Here is a 25,178-nt window from a genome sequence, read left to right on the forward strand (position 1 = left end):
ATTCGGTATTATTATAGATTGTATTGGTAAACAGGCAGAGCTAAGACAGCCTGATCACGTGGTAAGCCACTAGGGCGCTCGTGGGGCCTTTGCTGGTGACGTCATTGTGAAACTCTTCTATTTGGCCTGTTGGTTTAGCTCCGCCTCTTTCTCCCGGGTTCCTCCATCTTACACGTGCTGGGAGACAAATCGTCCGGTATTACCGTAATAGTCATGGAGACAGAAAGCGCAGCCGCTGCCGGAGAAGCCTTCACCAGTGTCACGGCTAAGAGGAGCAGGAAGAGGCGGGCAGCCGACGAGAAAGCCATGGATACCGGGGAGCAGCCCACTAAGAGGCCGGATTTCCCACCGATATCTGGAGACAAGCTGATGGTACGTATACAGGACTGGGAAGAAGGTGACGTCATATTAATACATCATGACATCAGCAGTGCGGGTCACGTTGGTGTAGTCGGGACGTGTTTGTTCTGTAGCTGAATGCACCGGCTGCTTATAGTCTGTAGATAGAGGATCAAACCGGTACAGGATAGTCCCTGGGGCACGTCCGGTACAGGATAGTCCCTGGGGTCATGTCTGGTACAGGATAGTCCCTGGGGTCATGTCCGGTACAGGATAGTCACTGGGGTCATGTCCGGTACAGGATAGTCACTGGGGTCATGTCCGGTACAGGATAGTCACTGGGGTCATGTCCGGTACAGGATAGTCACTGGGGTCATGTCCGGTACAGGATAGTCACTGGGGTCATGTCCGGTACAGGATAGTCACTGGGGTCATGTCTGGTACAGGATAGTCACTGGGGTCATGTCTGGTACAGGATAGTCACTGGGGTCATGTCTGGTACAGGATAGTCACTGGGGTCATGTCTGGTACAGGATAGTCCCTGGGGTCATGTCTGGTACAGGATAGTCCCTGGGGTCACGTCCGGTACAGGATAGTCCCTGGGGTCACGTCCGGTACAGGATAGTCCCTGGGGTCACGTCCGGTACAGGATAGTCCCTGGGGTCACGTCCGGTACAGGATAGTCACTGGGGTCATGTCTGGTACAGGATAGTCCCTGGGGTCACGTCCGGTACAGGATAGTCACTGGGGTCATGTCTGGTACAGGATAGTCACTGGGGTCATGTCCGGTACAGGATAGTCACTGGGGTCATGTCTGGTACAGGATAGTCACTGGGGTCACGTCTGGTACAGGATAGTCACTGGGGTCATGTCCGGTACAGGATAGTCACTGGGGTCATGTCTGGTACAGGATAGTCACTGGGGTCATGTCTGGTACAGGATAGTCACTGGGGTCATGTCTGGTACAGGATAGTCACTGGGGTCATGTCCGGTACAGGATAGTCACTGGGGTCATATCTGGTACAGGATAGTCACTGGGGTCATGTCCGGTACAGGATAGTCACTGGGGTCATGTCCGGTACAGGATAGTCACTGGGGTCATGTCCGGTACAGGATAGTCACTGGGGTCATGTAATGTCTGGTACAGGATAGTCACCGGGGTCATGTCCGGTACAGGATAGTCACCGGGGTCATGTCTGGTACAGGATAGTCACCGGGGTCATGTCCGGTACAGGATAGTCACTGGGGTCATGTCCGGTACAGGATAGTCACTGGGGTCATGTCCGGTACAGGATAGTCACTGGGGTCATGTCTGGTACAGGATAGTCACTGGGGTCATGTCCGGTACAGGATAGTCACTGGGGTCATGTAATGTCTGGTACAGGATAGTCACTGGAGTCGTGTCCGGTACAGGATAGTCACTGGGGTCATGTCTGGTACAGGATAGTCACTGGGGTCATGTCTGGTACAGGATAGTCACTGGGGTCATGTCCGGTACAGGATAGTCACTGAGGTCATGTCTGGTACAGGATAGTCACTGGGGTCAGGTAATGTCTGGTACAGGATAGTCACCGGGGTCATGTCTGGTACAGGATAGTCACTGGGGTCATGTCCGGTACAGGATAGTCACTGGGGTCATGTCTGGTACAGGATAGTCACTGGGGTCATGTCTGGTACAGGATAGTCACTGGGGTCATGTCTGGTACAGGATAGTCACTGGGGTCATGTCTGGTACAGGATAGTCACTGGGGTCATGTCTGGTACAGGATAGTCACTGGGGTCATGTAATGTCTGGTACAGGATAGTCACCGGGGTCATGTCCGGTACAGGATAGTCACCGGGGTCATGTCTGGTACAGGATAGTCACCGGGGTCATGTCCGGTACAGGATAGTCACTGGGGTCATGTCCGGTACAGGATAGTCACTGGGGTCATGTCCGGTACAGGATAGTCACTGGGGTCATGTCTGGTACAGGATAGTCACTGGGGTCATGTCCGGTACAGGATAGTCACTGGGGTCATGTAATGTCTGGTACAGGATAGTCACTGGAGTCGTGTCCGGTACAGGATAGTCACTGGGGTCATGTCTGTTACAGGATAGTCACTGGGGTCATGTCTGGTACAGGATAGTCACTGGGGTCATGTCCGGTACAGGATAGTCACTGAGGTCATGTCTGGTACAGGATAGTCACTGGGGTCAGGTAATGTCTGGTACAGGATAGTCACCGGGGTCATGTCTGGTACAGGATAGTCACTGGGGTCATGTCCGGTACAGGATAGTCACTGGGGTCATGTCTGGTACAGGATAGTCACTGGGGTCATGTCTGGTACAGGATAGTCACTGGGGTCATGTCTGGTACAGGATAGTCACTGGGGTCATGTCTGGTACAGGATAGTCACTGGGGTCATGTCCGGTACAGGATAGTCACTGAGGTCATGTCTGGTACAGGATAGTCACTGGGGTCAGGTAATGTCTGGTACAGGATAGTCACTGGGGTCATATCTGGTACAGGATAGTCACTGGGGTCATATCTGGTACAGGATAGTTCCTGGGGTCATGTCTGGTACAGGATAGTCACTGGGGTCAGGTAATGTCTGGTACAGGATAGTCACTGGGGTCAGGTAATGTCTGGTACAGGATAGTCACTGGGGTCATGTCCGGTACAGGATAGTCACTGGGGTCATGTCCGGTACAGGATAGTCACTGGGGTCATGTCCGGTACAGGATAGTCACTGGGGTCATGTCCGGTACAGGATAGTCACTGGGGTCATGTCCGGTACAGGATAGTCACTGGGGTCACGTCCGGTACAGGATAGTCACTGGGGTCACGTCCGGTACAGGATAGTCACTGGGGTCACGTCCGGTACAGGATAGTCACTGGGGTCACGTCTGGTACAGGATAGTCCCTGGGGTCACGTAATGTCTGGTACACGATAGTCCCTGGGGTCACGTAATGTCTGGTACAGGATAGTCACGTAATGTCTGGTGCAGGATAGTCACTGGGGTAATGTCTGGTACAGGATAGTCACTTGGGTCATATCTGGTACAGGATAGTTCCTGGGGTCATGTCTGGTACAGGATAGTCACTGGGGTCATTTAATGTCTGGTACAGGATAGTCCCTGGGGTCATATCTGGTACAGGATAGTCCCTGGGGTCATATCTGGTACAGGATAGTCCCTGGGGTCATATCTGGTACAGGATAGTTCCTGGGGTCATGTTTGGTACAGGATAGTCACTGGGGTCGCGTAATGTCTGGTACAGGATAGTCCCTGGGGTCATGTCTGGTACAGGATAGTCACTGGGGTCATGTCCGGTACAGGATAGTCACTGGGGTCACGTCCGGTACAGGATAGTCCCTGGGGTCACGTCCGGTACAGGATAGTCACTGGGGTCACGTCCGGTACAGGATAGTCACTGGGGTCATGTCTGGTACAGGATAGTCACTGGGGTCATGTCTGGTACAGGATAGTCACTGGGGTCACGTCCGGTACAGGATAGTCACTGGGGTCATGTCTGGTACAGGATAGTCACTGGGGTCATGTCCGGTACAGGATAGTCACTGGGGTCATGTCCGGTACAGGATAGTCACTGGGGTCATGTCCGGTACAGGATAGTCACTGGGGTCATGTCTGGTACAGGATAGTCACTGGGGTCATGTCCGGTACAGGATAGTCACTGGAGCCATGTCCGGTACAGGATAGTCACTGGGGTCATGTCTGGTACAGGATAGTCACTGGGGTCATGTCCGGTACAGGATAGTCACTGGGGTCATGTCTGGTACAGGATAGTCACTGGGGTCATGTCTGGTACAGGATAGTCACTGGGGTCATGTCTGGTACAGGATAGTCCCTGGGGTCATGTCTGGTACAGGATAGTCCCTGGGGTCATGTCTGGTACAGGATAGTCCCTGGGGTCATATCTGGTACAGGATAGTCACTGGGGTCATGTCCGGTACAGGATAGTCACTGGGGTCATGTCCGGTACAGGATAGTCACTGGGGTCATGTCTGGTACAGGATAGTCACTGGGGTCATGTCCGGTACAGGATAGTCACTGGGGTCATGTAATGTCTGGTACAGGATAGTCACTGGAGTCGTGTCTGGTACAGGATAGTCACTGGAGTCGTGTCCGGTACAGGATAGTCACTGGGGTCATGTCCAGTACAGTATAGTCACTGGGGTCATGTCTGGTACAGGATAGTCACTGGGGTCATGTCCGGTACAGGATAGTCACTGAGGTCATGTCTGGTACAGGATAGTCACTGGGGTCAGGTAATGTCTGGTACAGGATAGTCACCGGGGTCATGTCTGGTACAGGATAGTCACTGGGGTCATGTCCGGTACAGGATAGTCACTGGGGTCATGTCTGGTACAGGATAGTCACTGGGGTCATGTCTGGTACAGGATAGTCACTGGGGTCATGTCTGGTACAGGATAGTCACTGGGGTCATGTCTGGTACAGGATAGTCACTGGGGTCAGGTAATGTCTGGTACAGGATAGTCACTGGGGTCATATCTGGTACAGGATAGTCACTGGGGTCATATCTGGTACAGGATAGTTCCTGGGGTCATGTCTGGTACAGGATAGTCACTGGGGTCAGGTAATGTCTGGTACAGGATAGTCACTGGGGTCAGGTAATGTCTGGTACAGGATAGTCACTGGGGTCATGTCCGGTACAGGATAGTCACTGGGGTCATGTCCGGTACAGGATAGTCACTGGGGTCATGTCCGGTACAGGATAGTCACTGGGGTCATGTCCGGTACAGGATAGTCACTGGGGTCACGTCCGGTACAGGATAGTCACTGGGGTCACGTCCGGTACAGGATAGTCACTGGGGTCACGTCCGGTACAGGATAGTCACTGGGGTCATGTCTGGTACAGGATAGTCCCTGGGGTCACGTAATGTCTGGTACACGATAGTCACTGGGGTCACGTTATGTCTGGTGCAGGATAGTCACTGGGGTAATGTCTGGTACAGGATAGTCACTTGGGTCATATCTGGTACAGGATAGTTCCTGGGGTCATGTCTGGTACAGGATAGTCACTGGGGTCATTTAATGTCTGGTACAGGATAGTCCCTGGGGTCATATCTGGTACAGGATAGTCCCTGGGGTCATATCTGGTACAGGATAGTCCCTGGGGTCATATCTGGTACAGGATAGTTCCTGGGGTCATGTTTGGTACAGGATAGTCACTGGGGTCGCGTAATGTCTGGTACAGGATAGTCCCTGGGGTCATATCTGGTACAGGATAGTCACTGGGGTCATGTCTGGTACAGGATAGTCACTGGGGTCATGTCCGGTACAGGATAGTCACTGGGGTCATGTCCGGTACAGGATAGTCCCTGGGGTCATGTCTGGTACAGGATAGTCCCTGGGGTCATGTCTGGTACAGGATAGTCACTGGGGTCATGTCCGGTACAGGATAGTCACTGGGGTCACGTCCGGTACAGGATAGTCACTGGGGTCACGTCCGGTACAGGATAGTCACTGGGGTCACGTCCGGTACAGGATAGTCACTGGGGTCATGTCTGGTACAGGATAGTCACTGGGGTCATGTCTGGTACAGGATAGTCACTGGGGTCACGTCCGGTACAGGATAGTCACTGGGGTCATGTCTGGTACAGGATAGTCACTGGGGTCATGTCCGGTACAGGATAGTCACTGGGGTCATGTCCGGTACAGGATAGTCACTGGGGTCATGTCCGGTACAGGATAGTCACTGGGGTCATGTCTGGTACAGGATAGTCACTGGGGTCATGTCCGGTACAGGATAGTCACTGGAGCCATGTCCGGTACAGGATAGTCACTGGGGTCATGTCTGGTACAGGATAGTCACTGGGGTCATGTCCGGTACAGGATAGTCACTGGGGTCATGTCTGGTACAGGATAGTCACTGGGGTCATGTCTGGTACAGGATAGTCACTGGGGTCATGTCTGGTACAGGATAGTCCCTGGGGTCATGTCTGGTACAGGATAGTCCCTGGGGTCACGTCCGGTACAGGATAGTCCCTGGGGTCACGTCCGGTACAGGATAGTCCCTGGGGTCACGTCCGGTACAGGATAGTCCCTGGGGTCACGTCCGGTACAGGATAGTCACTGGGGTCATGTCTGGTACAGGATAGTCCCTGGGGTCACGTCCGGTACAGGATAGTCACTGGGGTCATGTCTGGTACAGGATAGTCACTGGGGTCATGTCCGGTACAGGATAGTCACTGGGGTCATGTCTGGTACAGGATAGTCACTGGGGTCATGTCTGGTACAGGATAGTCCCTGGGGTCACGTCCGGTACAGGATAGTCCCTGGGGTCACGTCCGGTACAGGATAGTCCCTGGGGTCACGTCCGGTACAGGATAGTCCCTGGGGTCACGTCCGGTACAGGATAGTCACTGGGGTCATGTCTGGTACAGGATAGTCACTGGGGTCATGTCCGGTACAGGATAGTCACTGGGGTCATGTCTGGTACAGGATAGTCACTGGGGTCATGTCCGGTACAGGATAGTCACTGGGGTCATATCCGGTACAGGATAGTCACTGGGGTCATGTCCGGTACAGGATAGTCACTGGGGTCATGTCCGGTACAGGATAGTCACTGGGGTCATGTCTGGTACAGGATAGTCACTGGGGTCATGTCCGGTACAGGATAGTCACTGGGGTCATGTAATGTCTGGTACAGGATAGTCACCGGGGTCATGTCCGGTACAGGATAGTCACCGGGGTCATGTCTGGTACAGGATAGTCACCGGGGTCATGTCCGGTACAGGATAGTCACTGGGGTCATGTCCGGTACAGGATAGTCACTGGGGTCATGTCTGGTACAGGATAGTCACTGGGGTCATGTCCGGTACAGGATAGTCACTGGGGTCATGTAATGTCTGGTACAGGATAGTCACTGGAGTCGTGTCCGGTACAGGATAGTCACTGGGGTCATGTCCAGTACAGGATAGTCACTGGGGTCATGTCTGGTACAGGATAGTCACTGGGGTCATGTCCGGTACAGGATAGTCACTGAGGTCATGTCTGGTACAGGATAGTCACTGGGGTCAGGTAATGTCTGGTACAGGATAGTCACCAGGGTCATGTCTGGTACAGGATAGTCACTGGGGTCATGTCCGGTACGGGATAGTCACTGGGGTCATGTCTGGTACAGGATAGTCACTGGGGTCATGTCTGGTACAGGATAGTCACTGGGGTCATATCTGGTACAGGATAGTCACTGAGGTCATGTCTGGTACAGGATAGTCACTGGGGTCAGGTAATGTCTGGTACAGGATAGTCACTGGGGTCATATCTGGTACAGGATAGTCACTGGGGTCATATCTGGTACAGGATAGTTCCTGGGGTCATGTCTGGTACAGGATAGTCACTGGGGTCAGGTAATGTCTGGTACAGGATAGTCACTGGGGTCAGGTAATGTCTGGTACAGGATAGTCACTGGGGTCATGTCCGGTACAGGATAGTCACTGGGGTCATGTCCGGTACAGGATAGTCACTGGGGTCATGTCCGGTACAGGATAGTCACTGGGGTCATGTCCGGTACAGGATAGTCACTGGGGTCACGTCCGGTACAGGATAGTCACTGGGGTCACGTCCGGTACAGGATAGTCACTGGGGTCACGTCCGGTACAGGATAGTCACTGGGGTCACGTCCGGTACAGGATAGTCACTGGGGTCACGTCCGGTACAGGATAGTCACTGGGGTCACGTCCGGTACAGGATAGTCACTGGGGTCACGTCCGGTACAGGATAGTCACTGGGGTCATGTCTGGTACAGGATAGTCCCTGGGGTCACGTAATGTCTGGTACACGATAGTCCCTGGGGTCACGTAATGTCTGGTACAGGATAGTCACTGGGGTCACGTTATGTCTGGTGCAGGATAGTCACTGGGGTAATGTCTGGTACAGGATAGTCACTTGGGTCATATCTGGTACAGGATAGTTCCTGGGGTCATGTCTGGTACAGGATAGTCACTGGGGTCATTTAATGTCTGGTACAGGATAGTCCCTGGGGTCATATCTGGTACAGGATAGTCCCTGGGGTCATATCTGGTACAGGATAGTTCCTGGGGTCATGTTTGGTACAGGATAGTCACTGGGGTCGCGTAATGTCTGGTACAGGATAGTCCCTGGGGTCATATCTGGTACAGGATAGTTCCTGGGGGCATGTCTGGTACAGGATGGTCACTGGGGTCATATCTGGTACAGGATAGTTCCTGGGGTCATGTCTGGTACAGGATAGTCACTGGGGTCACGTAATGTCTGGTACAGGATAGTCACTGGGGTCACGTAATGTCTGGTACAGGATAGTCACTGGGGTCACGTCTGGTACAGGATAGTCACTGGGGTCACGTCTGGTACAGGATAGTCCCTGGGGTCATGTCTGGTACAGGATAGTCACTGGGGTCATGTCTGGTACAGGATAGTCACTGGGGTCATGTCCGGTACAGGATAGTCACTGGGGTCATGTAATGTCTGGTACAGGATAGTCACTGGAGTCGTGTCCGGTACAGGATAGTCACTGGGGTCATGTCCAGTACAGGATAGTCACTGGGGTCATGTCTGGTACAGGATAGTCACTGGGGTCATGTCCGGTACAGGATAGTCACTGAGGTCATGTCTGGTACAGGATAGTCACTGGGGTCAGGTAATGTCTGGTACAGGATAGTCACCAGGGTCATGTCTGGTACAGGATAGTCACTGGGGTCATGTCCGGTACGGGATAGTCACTGGGGTCATGTCTGGTACAGGATAGTCACTGGGGTCATGTCTGGTACAGGATAGTCACTGGGGTCATATCTGGTACAGGATAGTCACTGAGGTCATGTCTGGTACAGGATAGTCACTGGGGTCAGGTAATGTCTGGTACAGGATAGTCACTGGGGTCATATCTGGTACAGGATAGTCACTGGGGTCATATCTGGTACAGGATAGTTCCTGGGGTCATGTCTGGTACAGGATAGTCACTGGGGTCAGGTAATGTCTGGTACAGGATAGTCACTGGGGTCAGGTAATGTCTGGTACAGGATAGTCACTGGGGTCATGTCCGGTACAGGATAGTCACTGGGGTCATGTCCGGTACAGGATAGTCACTGGGGTCATGTCCGGTACAGGATAGTCACTGGGGTCATGTCCGGTACAGGATAGTCACTGGGGTCACGTCCGGTACAGGATAGTCACTGGGGTCACGTCCGGTACAGGATAGTCACTGGGGTCACGTCCGGTACAGGATAGTCACTGGGGTCACGTCCGGTACAGGATAGTCACTGGGGTCACGTCCGGTACAGGATAGTCACTGGGGTCACGTCCGGTACAGGATAGTCACTGGGGTCATGTCTGGTACAGGATAGTCCCTGGGGTCACGTAATGTCTGGTACACGATAGTCCCTGGGGTCACGTAATGTCTGGTACAGGATAGTCACTGGGGTCACGTTATGTCTGGTGCAGGATAGTCACTGGGGTAATGTCTGGTACAGGATAGTCACTTGGGTCATATCTGGTACAGGATAGTTCCTGGGGTCATGTCTGGTACAGGATAGTCACTGGGGTCATTTAATGTCTGGTACAGGATAGTCCCTGGGGTCATATCTGGTACAGGATAGTCCCTGGGGTCATATCTGGTACAGGATAGTTCCTGGGGTCATGTTTGGTACAGGATAGTCACTGGGGTCGCGTAATGTCTGGTACAGGATAGTCCCTGGGGTCATATCTGGTACAGGATAGTTCCTGGGGGCATGTCTGGTACAGGATGGTCACTGGGGTCATATCTGGTACAGGATAGTTCCTGGGGTCATGTCTGGTACAGGATAGTCACTGGGGTCACGTAATGTCTGGTACAGGATAGTCACTGGGGTCACGTAATGTCTGGTACAGGATAGTCACTGGGGTCACGTCTGGTACAGGATAGTCACTGGGGTCACGTCTGGTACAGGATAGTCACTGGGGTCACGTCTGGTACAGGATAGTCACTGGGGTCATGTCTGGTACAGGATATATAAAAAGACAAAAAACTTGAGGGTCTTCAGTAGTTGATCCCTTTTTTGATGGCTAGCTAATAGTGATGGCAGGTTACAGAAGATTTTGAAGCTCTCGGCCCCTTCCTCAGGTGAAGTATAAGACAATTTCTGAAGGCTGCAGATTTATATAGGAATACAATGTCAGGTGGGGGAGGGGGGAATGGTCATTGGTACAGGTCACAGGCTCCTTATCAGTACAATGAGTGGTCAATGATTCCTGTAAGATGCCATAAACGCGTGTGACAGATTCAGCCCCTCCTGGAGTGTGTTGTTCGGGGTCATCAGCTTATACTCTTAAATCCTTCTCTTTCTTGGATTTGAAGTTTCCCCTTAAAACCCGAACGTTCATGTGATTGGTGATAGTCTGCTCTTCATTGCAGAAGTGTTCCGGCAGCGGGAGGTCCAGTCTCTGCTCTGTAATTGTGTGCGGTGCGAGTTCATCCGCATTCTGAGTTTCTGACCCGTCTCTCCTATATACAGAAGACCCCAGTGGGATATTTGGTGCATAATATTACATACCCCACATTAGGTGGCTGCAGGTGAAGGTCCCCGGGATCTTGTCGGTGGTCGGTAGGTGAGGGCAGGTTTTGCACCTTTTCTGTCTGCACGGACGGTTCCTGTTGTGGTAGGAGGTGACAGTGAGCTGCTGACCACCATATTCCTGAGATTTGGTGCCAGAAAAGGTGTAAAACAATGTCTGTAATAGCATGGCAGATACTGGGGAATGGGTTCAGTGGGACTCCCTGTCCTCAGAGCTTAGGGGGCCGCACATTGCACTGCAGGGAGGTAGTGGCAGCAGGAGTGAGACGATGCTGCCATCCCATCCCCCAGCCAAAACCCTCCTCATTTATCACTTATTGATTTTCGTTATTCCCCTACTGTAATGAATGTGCTGTGTGAATAGAGCTCGAGAGACATCGCACCCTTTCCTGGCTGGAAATTCTTTGGAAGTTTAATTCTGTGGAAAACTTTTTTTAAACTTTTGCTTTTCTTTTAATGTTAAACTTGTCACTCTTGGGGTTTTTTTGTACATTGAGTTTTGGTTCACGTCTGTGTTTGGGGTTTCTGTTCCCCTTTCCACATGAAAAATGAAAAGAGAAAAGCTGTGCAGGCAGCCAAATTCTAGTCTATGGGGTCCGAGGGTTTCCTGAGGTAACTGCTTACCTTTCTGTGTGTCCCCAAAGCTCCCCTCCCCCTCCCCCCCCATACACAGATGTGACCCGGGCCTGTGATGGCGTTAGATCTGCTGTATAATACATTGCATTAGTCTATAGTTTGCTCCATTCTCTGGATTCTATTACTATATGTGAGATCTTTTTGCAGGGAGACAAAGATGAAATGAGGAAAATCCCGGTCCCGTCTAACAGATACACGCCTCTGAAAGAAAACTGGATGAAGATCTTCACTCCCATCGTAGAACACTTACAGCTTCAAGTCCGCTTTAACCTTAAGACGAGAAACGTAGAAATAAGGGTAAGAGGGATCTGGAGAACTAGAGGAGGCCCTGCTGGATAATGGGGGCCACCATTAATATCGGCATGTTACCTGCTGGTCTTAAAGGTGTCGCCCGGGATATGCGGTTTTTTGTGTCCTCGCTGTCTCCTACCACGGGGCAGTCCTGCTACTTTGGGGGCAAATCCCTGCTACAGAGGAACACTGAGGCCAATCATTTGTCACATGTGGCAGAGACTTCCACCAAAAGACCCGGAGCGGCAGGACCGGTGGGAGACTGGGGAAGGGGGGGTCGGCCTGGGGGGGGGGGGGGGGAGATGGGCAGCAGGACCGTTGGAAAAGGGGGGGGGGGCAGCAGCAGGACCGGTGGGAGAGCGGGGGGGGGGGTGCATGGCTTGTTTCTTTGTTCACTGGCCCACTTGCAAAGAAAAGCTTTTCCTGGACAAGACATTTAAAGGGGTTTTCTCACAATAGGTAATGATCCCCATATGATAGGTGATAATGTGCAGATCGCTCAGACCCCCCACTGATAAGGAGATCTGGGAACTTGTGTCCCCCATTCTGATTGGGGTGGTGGTGGGTCAGTGTGTGCATTTCTCCACTCACTTCAATGGCAGCATCAGAGATGGCTGAGAGCTGTAGTTTGTCTATCTCTTGCACTCCCATTGAGCTGAATGAAGCCATGAGTTTGCTGCCGGACCCCCCACTCCTTTTCCCCCTTATAAGTGGGGATCTCAGCAGTTGGATCTGGTGGTGGAGCTATAGGGGGTGCAAAGATAGCAGAGCCTTGCACCTGAGGAAGCCCCAAATGTCCCACTTCCCCATAAAATTTACCAATATTCTCAATGGTTTCCATTACAAATTTTGCATTGTGGCCCAGGAGCTACGCCTCTGGTCGGACCCCACTGATTTGTGAGGTATCCCCTATCCTATGAACAGACGATAACTTGCTTTTGGTGTCCATTGGCATCAATAAAGTCACAAATAAGAAGCCTTGTAATAATTGTGCAGCGTCTCAGAAGGCGCGCACACCAAAAATCTGTCGTGTCCGGAAGTCTGCACTTTTCCACACAGAGCCAAGTATATGAAGCCAGCCCCGCAGGTAGGTCAGGTCACCTGAATCCCACATTGGTTTCCCTTTGTGAATCACTGCCCCCGTTTTTTGTCAATATGTAAATGTGCTCTTTGGAATAATGAGGTGGAATAATTACACCCCCATTGCTCCAAAGAGATAATTTGCATATTGACAAAAGCAGCGATCGCTATCTCAGCAATGAAGGCAGCGACTAATAAGGAGAAAACATCTTTTACTGCAATTCAGGTGATCTGGATCTGCAGAGTCTGACAGACCCCCCCTTACTGACTGCGCCCCAATATGCTGCATTGGCTGCACCAGCTGGCTCACCTCTTTAACCAAGGATTTCTGTACAGTGTCCTTGGCCCAGGGTTGGGTGGTCTGTGCACGTCGTAGGTCTTATTGGATGTTTTACGCTTTCTTTCCAGACTTGTAAGGAGACAACAGACGTTGCGGCATTAACAAAAGCTGCAGACTTTGTGAAAGCGTTCATCATGGGTTTCCAGGTGGAGGTAAGATGGATCCCAGCGCCAGTGCGGGGACAGTGGGGGACTCGGGGCCCAGCCGGTTATTTCTGAGTTCTCTTGAGGCTCCTTGGCCTTGTATATGATTATTCTTAAACTGTGCTGCTCGTTTAATTCACCTCCCCCCCCCCCCCTCCCCCATCTTCATCGGCTGCTCCCCTCTGCCAGTCCCTTCACTGGTTACCCATAGCCCAGCGAATTGAGTTCAAGCTACTAACGCTAACACACAAAGCCATCCCCACCTGTCCCCTCCATATATCTCTGACCTCATCCACACCTGTCCCCTCCATATATCTCTGACCTCATCCACACCTGTCCCCTCCATATATCTCTGACCTCATCCTCACCTGTCCCCTCCATATATCTCTGACCTCAACTGTCCTCTCCATATATCTCTGACCTCATCCTCACCTGTCCCCTCCATATATCTCTGACCTCATCCTCACCTGTTCTCTCCATATATCTCTGACCTCATCCTCACCTGTCCCCTCCATATATCTCTAACCTTATCCTCACCTGTCCCCTCCATATATTTCTGACCTCATCCTCACCTGTCCCCTCCATATATCACTGACCTCATCCTCACCTGTCTCCTCCATATATCTCTGACCTCATCCTCACCTGTCCTCTCCATATATCACTGACCTCATCCTCACCTGTCCTCTCCATATATCTCTGACCTCATCCTCACCTGTCCCCTCCATATATCTCTAACCTTATCCTCACCTGTCCCCTCCATATATTTCTGACCTCATCCTCACCTGTCCCCTCCATATATCACTGACCTCATCCTCACCTGTCCCCTCCATATATCTCTGACCTCATCCTCACCTGTCCTCTCCATATATCTCTGACCTCATCCTCACCTGTCCCCTCCATATATCTCTGACCTCATCCTCACCTGCCCCCCCATATATCTCTGACCTCATCCTCACCTGTCCCCTCCATATATCTCTGACCTCATCCTCACCTGTCCCCTCCATATATCTCTGACCTCACCTCTCACCTGTCCCCTCCATATATCTCTGACCTCATCCTCACCTGTCCCCTCCATATATCTCTGACCTCATCCTCACCTGTCCCCTCCATATATCTCTGACCTCATCCTCACCTGTCCCCTCCATATATCTCTGACCTCATCCACACCTGTCTCCTCCATATATCTCTGACCTCACCTGTCCCCTCCATATATCTCTGACCACATCCTCACCTGTCCCCTCCATATATCTCTGACCTCATCCTCACCTGTCCCCTCCATATATCTCTGACCTCATCCTCACCTGTCCCCTCCATATATCTCTGACCTCACCTGTCCTCTCCATATATCTCTGACCTCATCCTCACCTGTCCCCTCCATATATCTCTGACCTCATCCTCACCTGTCCCCTCCATATATCTCTGACCTCATCCACACCTGTCTCCTCCATATATCTCTGACCTCACCTGTCCCCTCCATATATCTCTGACCTCATCCTCACCTGTCCTCTCTATATATCTCTGACCTCACCTGTCCCCTCCATATATCTCTGACCTCATCCTCACCTGTCCTCTCCATATATCTCTGACCTCATCCTCACCTGTCCCCTCCATATATCTCTGACCTCATCCACACCTGTCCTCTCCATATATCTCTGACCTCATCCTCACCTGTCCCCTCCATATATCTCTGACCTCATCCTCACCTGTCCTCTCTATATATCTCTGACCTCATCCTCACCTGTCCCCTCCATATATCTCTGACCTCATCCTCACCTGTCCTCTCTATATATCTCTGACCTCACCTGTCCCCTCCATATATCTCTGACCTCACCTGTCCCCTCCATATATCTCTGACCTCACCCACACCTGTCCTCTCCATATATCTCTGACCTCATCCACACCTGTCCCCTCCATATATCTCTGACCTCATCCTCACCTGTCCCCTCCATATATCTCTGACCTCATCCACACCTGTCCCCTCCATATATCTCTGACCTCATCCTCACCTGTCCCCTCCATATATCTCTGACCTCATCCTCACCTGTCCCCTCCATATATCTCTGACCTCATCCTCACCTGTCCCCTCCATATATCTCTGACCTCATCCTCACCTGTCCCCTCCATATATCTCTGACCTCATCCTCACCTGTCCCCTCCATGTATCTCTGACCTCATCCTCACCTGTCCCCTCCATATATCTCTGACCTCACCTGTCCCCTCCATATATCTCTGACCTCACCTGTCCCCTCCATATATCTCTGACCTCACCTGTCCCCTCCATATATCTCTGACCTCACCTGTCCTCTCCATATATCTCTGACCTCACCTGTCCCCTCCATATATCTCTGACCTCATCCACATCTGTCCCCTCCATATATCTCTGACCTCACCTGTCCCCTCCATATATCTCTGACCTCACCTGTCCCCTCCATATATCTCTGACCTCACCTGTCCCCTCCATATATCTCTGACCTCATTCTCACCTGTCCCCTCCATATATCTCTGACCTCATCCTCACCTGTCCCCTCCATATATCTCTGACCTCATCCACACCTGTCTCCTCCATATATCTCTGACCTCACCTGTCCCCTCCATATATCTCTGACCACATCCTCACCTGTCCTCTCCATATATCTCTGACCTCACCTGTCCCCTCCATATATCTCTGACCTCACCTGTCCCCTCCATATATCTCTGACCTCACCTGTCCCCTCCATATATCTCTGACCTCATCCTCACCTGTCCCCTCCATATATCTCTGACCTCATCCTCACCTGTCCCCTCCATATATCTCTGACCTCACCTGTCCTCTCCATATATCTCTGACCTCATCCTCACCTGTCCTCTCTATATATCTCTGACCTCACCTGTCCCCTCCATATATCTCTGACCTCACCCACACCTGTCCTCTCCATATATCTCTGACCTCATCCACACCTGTCCCCTCCATATATCTCTGACCTCATCCTCACCTGTCCCCTCCATATATCTCTGACCTCACCTGTCCCCTCCATATATCTCTGACCTCATCCTCACCTGTCCTCTCCATATATCTCTGACCTCATCCTCACCTGTCCCCTCCATATATCTCTGACCTCATCCTCACCTGTCCTCTCCATATATCTCTGACCTCATCCTCACCTGTCCCCTCCATATATCTCTGACCTCATCCACACCTGTCCTCTCCATATATCTCTGACCTCATCCTCACCTGTCCCCTCCATATATCTCTGACCTCATCCTCACCTGTCCTCTCTATATATCTCTGACCTCATCCTCACCTGTCCCCTCCATATATCTCTGACCTCATCCTCACCTGTCCTCTCTATATATCTCTGACCTCACCTGTCCCCTCCATATATCTCTGACCTCACCTGTCCCCTCCATATATCTCTGACCTCACCCACACCTGTCCTCTCCATATATCTCTGACCTCATCCACACCTGTCCCCTCCATATATCTCTGACCTCATCCTCACCTGTCCCCTCCATATATCTCTGACCTCATCCACACCTGTCCCCTCCATATATCTCTGACCTCATCCTCACCTGTCCCCTCCATATATCTCTGACCTCATCCTCACCTGTCCCCTCCATATATCTCTGACCTCATCCTCACCTGTCCCCTCCATATATCTCTGACCTCATCCTCACCTGTCCCCTCCATATATCTCTGACCTCATCCTCACCTGTCCCCTCCATATATCTCTGACCTCACCTGTCCCCTCCATATATCTCTGACCTCACCTGTCCCCTCCATATATCTCTGACCTCACCTGTCCCCTCCATATATCTCTGACCTCACCTGTCCTCTCCATATATCTCTGACCTCACCTGTCCCCTCCATATATCTCTGACCTCACCTGTCCCCTCCATATATCTCTGACCTCATCCACACCTGTCCCCTCCATATATCTCTGACCTCACCTGTCCCCTCCATATATCTCTGACCTCACCTGTCCCCTCCATATATCTCTGACCTCATCCTCACCTGTCCCCTCCATATATCTCCGACCTCATCCTCACCTGTCCCCTCCATATATCTCTGACCTCACCTGTCCCCTCCATATATCTCTGACCTCACCTGTCCCCTCCATATATCTCTGACCTCACCTGTCCCCTCCATATATCTCTGACCTCACCTGTCCCCTCCATATATCTCTGACCTCACCTGTCCCCTCCATATATCTCTGACCTCACCTGTCCCCTCCATATATCTCTGACCTCACCTGTCCCCTCCATATATCTCTGACCTCACCTGTCCCCTCCATATATCTCTGACCTCACCTGTCCCCTCCATATATCTCTGACCTCACCTGTCCCCTCCATATATCTCTGACCTCACCTGTCCCCTCCATATATCTCTGACCTCACCTGTCCCCTCCATATATCTCTGACCTCACCTGTCCCCTCCATATATCTCTGACCTTACCTGTCCTCTCCATATATCTCTGACCTCATCCACAACCTGTCCCCTCCATATATCTCTGACCTCATCTCCCGCTACCTGCCCACACGTAACCTCAGATCCTCCAATGACCTCCTACTCCGCTCCTCTCTCATCCGCTCCTCACACAACCGTCTCCAAGATTTCTCCTGTGCATCCCCCATACTCTGGAACTCCTTACCAAGACATCATGGGATTAATATAATAATGTACAGCACCATGGGATTAATATAATAATGTACAGAGCACCATGGGATTAATATAATAATGTACAGAGCACCATGGAATTAATATAATAATGTACAGAGCACCATGGGAATAATATAATAATGTACGGCACCATGGGATTAATATAATAATGTACGGCACCATGGGATTAATATAATAATGTACGGCACCATGGGATTAATATAATAATGTACAGAGCACCATGGGAGTAATATAATAATGTACAGCACCATGGGAGTAATATAATAATGTACAGAGCACCATGGGAATAATATAATAATGTGCGGCACCATGGGATTAATATAATAATGTACGGCACCGTGGGAGTAATATAATAATGTACAGAGCACCATGGGAGTAATATAATAATGTACAGCACCATGGGAGTAATATAATAATGTACAGAGCACCATGGGATTAATATAATAATGTACAGAGCACCATGGGATTAATATAATAATGTACAGAGCACCATGGGATTAGTATAATAATGTACAGCACCATGGGATTAATATAATAATGTACAGAGCACCATGGGAGTAATATAATAATGTACAGAGCACCATGGGATTAATATAATAATGTACAGAGCACCATGGGATTAATATAATAATGTACAGCACCATGGGAGTAATATAATAATGTACAGAGCACCATGGGATTAATATAATAATGTACAGAGCACCATGGGATTAATATAATAATGTACAGAGCACCATGGGATTAATATAATAATGTACAGAGCACCATGGGATTAATATAATAATGTACAGAGCACCATGGAATTAATATAATAATGTACAGAGCACCATGGAATTAATATAATAATGTACAGAGCACCATGGGATTAATATAATAATGTACAGAGCACCATGGGATTAATATAATAATGTACAGAGCACCATGGGATTAATATAATAATGTACAGAGCACCATGGGAATAATATAATAATGTACAGAGCACCATGGGATTAATATAATAATGTACAGAGCACCATGGGATTAATATAATAATGTACAGAGCACCATGGGAATAATATAATAATGTACAGAGCACCATGGGATTAATATAATAATGTACAGAGCACCATGGGAATAATATAATAATGTACGGCACCATGGGATTAATATAATAATGTACGGCACCATGGGATTAATATAATAATGTACGGCACCATGGGATTAATATAATAATGTACGGCACCATGGGAGTAATATAATAATGTACAGAGCACCATGGGAGTAATATAATAATGTACAGCACCATGGGAGTAATATAATAATGTACAGAGCACCATGGGATTAATATAATAATGTACAGAGCACCATGGGATTAATATAATAATGTACAGAGCACCATGGGATTAGTATAATAATGTACAGCACCATGGGATTAATATAATAATGTACAGAGCACCATGGGAGTAATATAATAATGTACAGAGCACCATGGGATTAATATAATAATGTACAGAGCACCATGGGATTAATATAATAATGTACAGCACCATGGGAGTAATATAATAATGTACAGAGCACCATGGGATTAATATAATAATGTACAGAGCACCATGGGATTAATATAATAATGTACAGAGCACCATGGGATTAATATAATAATGTACGGCACCATGGGATTAATATAATAATGTACGGCACCATGGGATTAATATAATAATGTACAGAGCACCATGGGAGTAATATAATAATGTACAGAGCACCATGGGATTAATATAATAATGTACAGCACCATGGGAGTAATATAATAATGTACAGAGCACCATGGGATTAATATAATAATGTACAGAGCACCATGGGATTAATATAATAATGTACAGAGCACCATGGGATTAATATAATAATGTACAGAGCACCATGGGATTAATATAATAATGTACAGAGCACCATGGGATTAATATAATAATGTACAGAACCATGGGATTAATGGTGATATATAAATAATAGAGATGAGCGAACACTGTTTGGATCAGCCGTTCCGAACAGTACGCTCCCATAGAAATGAATGGAAGCGGCCGGCACGCGGGGGGTCAAGTGGCCGGCCGCCGTCAGTCTGCGTGCCAGGTGCTTCCATTCATTTCTATGGGGCGTGCTGTTCGCTCATCTCTAATAATCATTTGTCTCTTTCTCTCCCAGGACGCTTTGGCTCTGATACGACTTGACGATCTCTTCTTAGAAACCTTTGAAGTGACAGACGGTGAGTTGCACATACAATGGGCCGTGTGGGGGAGGATCTTGGACTTGACCCATCACATGTTATCCCAGCCCTTGTCCGGCTCCTATAATCACGTGTCCGGTATATTCTGGGGGGGGGATCTATTCTATAGGGGGCCAGGCACATTATAGCCTCGGCACAAGTCACTGATATTTGCAGGATTTGTCCAAGTACTTCTGTGACGTCTGAACGTTCTCGTATCCTGGTGCTTGTCGTGGGCAGCAGATCCCCTTGTGGAAACCACGTGATCTCCACTTCAGGTATTTTCTGTGGTTTTTGAAGCAGAATGAAGTCTTGGATTGTCCTTTAAGGTTCTCGCCTTTTATCATCCGCTCCTGGTTTTGGCTTCAAAAATCATCAGAAAACAAATCTGAGCGTGTCGGAGCGGCCGGTGCACATCGGGGAGCTGGAGCACGATTATTTAGAATGGGTGTCCGATCTATAAAACTCAAAACTGTCCGACCAAAAAGACTTTCACCCGGAGACTCCAACGCAGATGTGAACGTGGCCATGTGTTCTGAGTGTCAGGTCCTGAGTCTGAGGAGAAGATACTTTAATCTGACATGGGGATCCCTAAATTTGTCTACCATTGATTTTCAATTGAATGAATTTTCTGTATATCATATCCCAATTTATTGTCTCCACAGTTAAGCCCTTAAAGGGCGACCATCTCTCACGGGCGATCGGCAGAATAGCTGGAAAAGGAGGAAAGACAAAGTTCACCATTGAGAATGTGACGAGGACGAGGATAGTTCTGGCTGACACGTAAGTATAGACAGTCTAGGTATGTCTTACAGTGTTGGCCAAAAGTATTGGCCCCCCTGCAGTCCTGTCAGATAATCCTCGGTGTCCCCCAGATAATGATTACACAGCACAGACTCTTATATAGTATATAAGTGACACAGGGTATATACAGTATAAGTATCGCCCCCTGCAGTCCTGTCAGATAATCCTCGCTGTCCCCCAGATAATGATTACACAGCACTGACTCTTTGGTAATATCTTCAGTTATTTTGCTTGCAATGAAAAAACACAAAAGAGAATGAAAAAAAGTCACATCATTGATCATTTTACCAAAAACTCCAGAACTGGTGCGGACAGAAGTATTGGCGCCCTCAGCCTAATACTTGGTAGCACAACCTTTAGACACAATAACTGCGCACAACCGCTTCCGCTAACCAGCAATGAGTTTCTTACAAGGCTCTGCTGGAATCTTAGACCCTTCTTCTTTGGCTCCTGCTCGCGGTCCCCCCTGAGATGTGAAGGGGGCCTTCTCCAAACTGCCCCCAAGAGATCTCTCCCCCTCCCCCACAGGTGTTCTATGGGATTCAGGGCTGGACTCATTGCTGCCACTTTACAAGTCTCCAGGGCTTTCTCTCACCACCATTTTCTAGTGCTGACCTGAAGTGTGTTTTGGGTCCTTGTCCTGCTGGAAGAGCCCTGACCTCTGAGGGAGACCCCGCTTTCTCACACTGGGCCCTACATGATGCTGCACAATGTGTTGGTCGTCTTCAGACTTCATAATGCCATGCACACGGTCAAGCAGTCCAGTGCCAGAGGCAGCAAAGCAACCCCAAACCATCAGGGACCTCCGCCATGTCTGACTGTAGGGGGCGTCTTCTTCTCTTTTTTCCTACTTTTGTCTCCTCTGACCAGAGAACATTCTTCCAGAACGGTTTTGGCTTTCTCAGGTAAGTTTTGGCAAACTCCAGCCTGGCTTCTGTCTGTGGGTAAGAAGTGGGGTCTTCCTGGGCCTCCTACCATACAGTCCCTTCTCATTCAGACGCTGACGCTGGATAGTACGGGGTGACACTGTTGTACCCTCGCACTGCAGGGCAGCTTGGACTTGTTTGGATGTTAGTCGAGGTTCTTTATCCGCCATCCGCACAATCTTGCGGTGAAATCTCTGGTCAATGTTTCTTTTGCGTCCACATCTCGGGAGGTTAGCCACAGGGCCATGGGCTTTACACTTCTTACTGACACTGCGCACGGTAGACACAGGAACATTCAGGGCTTTGGAGATGGACTTGTAGCCTTGAGATTGCTCAGGCTTCCTCACAATTTTGCTTCTCAGTCCTCAGACAGTTCTTTGGTCTTCTTTCTTTTCTCCATGCTCAATGTGGTCACACAAGGACACAGGACAGAGGTGGAGTCAACTTTAATCCATTTCAACTGGCTGCAAGTGTGATTTAGTTATTGCCACCACCTGTTAGGTGCCTCAGGTAAGTAACAGGTGCTGTTAATTACACAAATTACAGAAGCATCATATGATTTTGAAACAGTGCTAATACTTTTGTCCACCCCTTTTTATGTTTGCTGTGGAATTAGATCCAATTTGGCTTTTTGACAATTCTTTTTGTGGTTTTCCCATTGAAGACAAATTAAATGAAGAAAATACCAAAGCGTTTGTGACTGCAATCATTATCTGGAAGAACACGAGGATTATCTGACAGAATTGCAGGGGGGCCAATACTTTTGGCCAACACTGTATATGGCAGAGTCCGTGCTAGTCCTGACCCCTTCCTTATAAATGATGATGTATTTGGGTAGAATTTCCACTTCATTGGGGTCTCTCAGCTATCACAGCCCCTGGATTGTTCTATACAGGACCCCTCTCCTTATTGAAGGCAGTAGTGGCCGCTTCTAATGGGGTTACATACGTGTTACATACGCGTTACATATGATGTATATAGAAACCTGCAGCACGTCGGACCGTATTAAACTGCATTATTTGGGGACAGGTCACATTATCAGGTTACATTATAACAGGTTTTTTCTCTTTTTATATAAATATAGTAAAATACATCTTTTGGGATCATTTCAAAACATCAAGATGGCGAGGACAGCGATTTGTAACCTTATTCTGGGTAAGTGCAGCCGCCATTACACACCATAAATGTCCTGTCTACACGCTGTTCACATTGGACTCCAGCTAATGCATTGGGGACTGAGTGTTTCTGCAGCGGGCACTATAAAGCCCCCATTGCACCCTATGGTTGTGTGATTGGTCCACTTGCATTTCTATGAGCCAGGAGGCCCTGCAGGTTTGGTTTCTGTACCGCTATCTTAAAGGGGTTACCTTCTGGACGGGCGTTGATAGTATATAGCTACCACGTTACTGTCCGCCATTGGGGCCCTACATCGTACTGTGCTTTGCATCAGATTGTCCGTTTGATTAGGAAGTGTTGTGACCCCAGTATAAGGCCCAGTCCTGACTGAGGGGTTTTTGGGGTCCCTACACTTGTCTAACCAGGCAATCCATGGTGCTGAAGCCTCGCCGGTGTCAGATATTACCATGCTGTGCCAGTATGCCGCCCTCCCAGCAGGATCTACTACAATACAGCACCTGACCCTGCACCGCAGCAGCTACTTGTGGCCTTTCTTTGCTTCTCTTTGCTTGGAAGATCTGCAGGTGTCAGGGCCTGCTGGGAGTTGGAGGTTTGAGGATTGTAAGTCACCGGCTACGGTGCTGCAGACTTGGGCAAGGTGCTGGGTGTGACCTGTTCAGGATGGAGTTCTCTGAGCTTGCTGATGTCTCCCCTCTTCTCCCATTGCTTTATCTTCTTCTTACATACATATTAGATACTGGCAGCCCTTCAGTTTACTGACCTCCATCTTCTCTGCTCCTGGACTTGCTATGGACATTCTCCTCTGGACTAAAGGGATCGTGTGAAGGGGCTATTGCTGGTATTGGGGGGCCGTGTATGTCTGGGTTCACCTTTTGGTTTCTGGATGTAGCTGAGCTTTGGGAGTAACTATAAGTTCCAGTAAGTCCTGGCAGATGGTGCTGCGCCCTGGTATTTACAGCATTGGTGAGGACCTGCAGCCCAGTGTAAGGGCGACTGCAAGAGATGGGCTTGTCTGTAGTACAAGACGCCTTGTAAGTTGGTGACCAAACCATCACACCCCATCACCCCCTCACTCCCGTTTCCTGGTCAGACTGTATTATAGCAGGGCTTTTATGAGCACAATATTCCTACATGACAGTCCGTGGATTAGGACTGGCCCCCGACCCCTCTCCCACCTCTTTCCATTTCTGGTACTTTGTTTAATTCTGTGATACTTTGACATGTTTTCTTGTCCCAACAGGGAGCCCTCCATCAAAAGTCTATGGAAATATCCGAGCAGTGGCCAGCAGATCGGCAGATCGATTTTAACCCTGTAATGAACCACCATAATGACTGATATACTGCAGATACCCCATGGATACCCCTTACCAATATAACTGTGCCCTACTGGTGATGTTTGGAGCCTCGGGGCCCCATCTACATTTTTCTAACCTTCCATACAAATAAATTTGCGACTCGCTATAGGGGATGGCTGAAGCTGATGGACGACTTGGAGATGACACCATGCGTTTTGTACCCCTGGGGCTGTAACTGTGCAAACCAATGACCTTATGGCTTGTGATCTACCTTAGAGGCTGTGGCCAGCACAGAAGACCCAAGTGCCACGTACTCCAGAGGGTGAACCCGCCATCTTATATGGACAAGCCCATATCTGGGGGGGGGGGAAACGGTGCAAATGTCAATTCTGCAGGTTAATTAGAATAAATTATTTTCAGATTTCTCTGACTGAATATTCTACATGTTGGGACAAAGTGTATGTGTGTGTGTGTGTATGTGTGTGTGTGTGTGTGTATGTATGTGTGTGTGTGTATGTGTGTGTGTGTGTGTATATATATATGTGTGTGTGTATATATATATATGTATGTATATATATATATATATATATATAATATATATATATATATATATATATATATATATATATATATATATATATATTAGTGGCGACTTACACTGCAGCCTTGTACAGATACGACTACTAGATACATCCATCTTTGCCCTTGGGGGAATACCGCCAAAGATTCGCCGCACCCCTCGCT

The 25,178-nt window shown here is 49.3% G+C and overlaps 1 protein-coding gene across 1 annotated transcript; it reads left to right on the plus strand.

The window, feature by feature from the left end:
* The first annotated feature begins 138 nt into the window (after window positions 1-138).
* PNO1 (partner of NOB1 homolog) lies at window positions 139-24,858 on the plus strand. The gene is made up of 7 exons (XM_075261939.1): window positions 139-372; window positions 11,676-11,825; window positions 13,308-13,391; window positions 20,212-20,272; window positions 20,938-21,055; window positions 23,087-23,157; window positions 24,380-24,858. The coding sequence occupies exons 1-7, from the start codon at window positions 214-216 to the stop codon at window positions 24,445-24,447; spliced, it is 711 nt and encodes a 236-aa protein (XP_075118040.1). The 5' UTR covers window positions 139-213; the 3' UTR covers window positions 24,448-24,858.
* Window positions 24,859-25,178: the final 320 nt, after the last annotated feature.

Source organism: Leptodactylus fuscus, unplaced genomic scaffold, assembly GCF_031893055.1.
Source record: "Leptodactylus fuscus isolate aLepFus1 unplaced genomic scaffold, aLepFus1.hap2 HAP2_SCAFFOLD_66, whole genome shotgun sequence".
NCBI classification, from domain to species: domain Eukaryota; kingdom Metazoa; phylum Chordata; class Amphibia; order Anura; family Leptodactylidae; genus Leptodactylus; species Leptodactylus fuscus.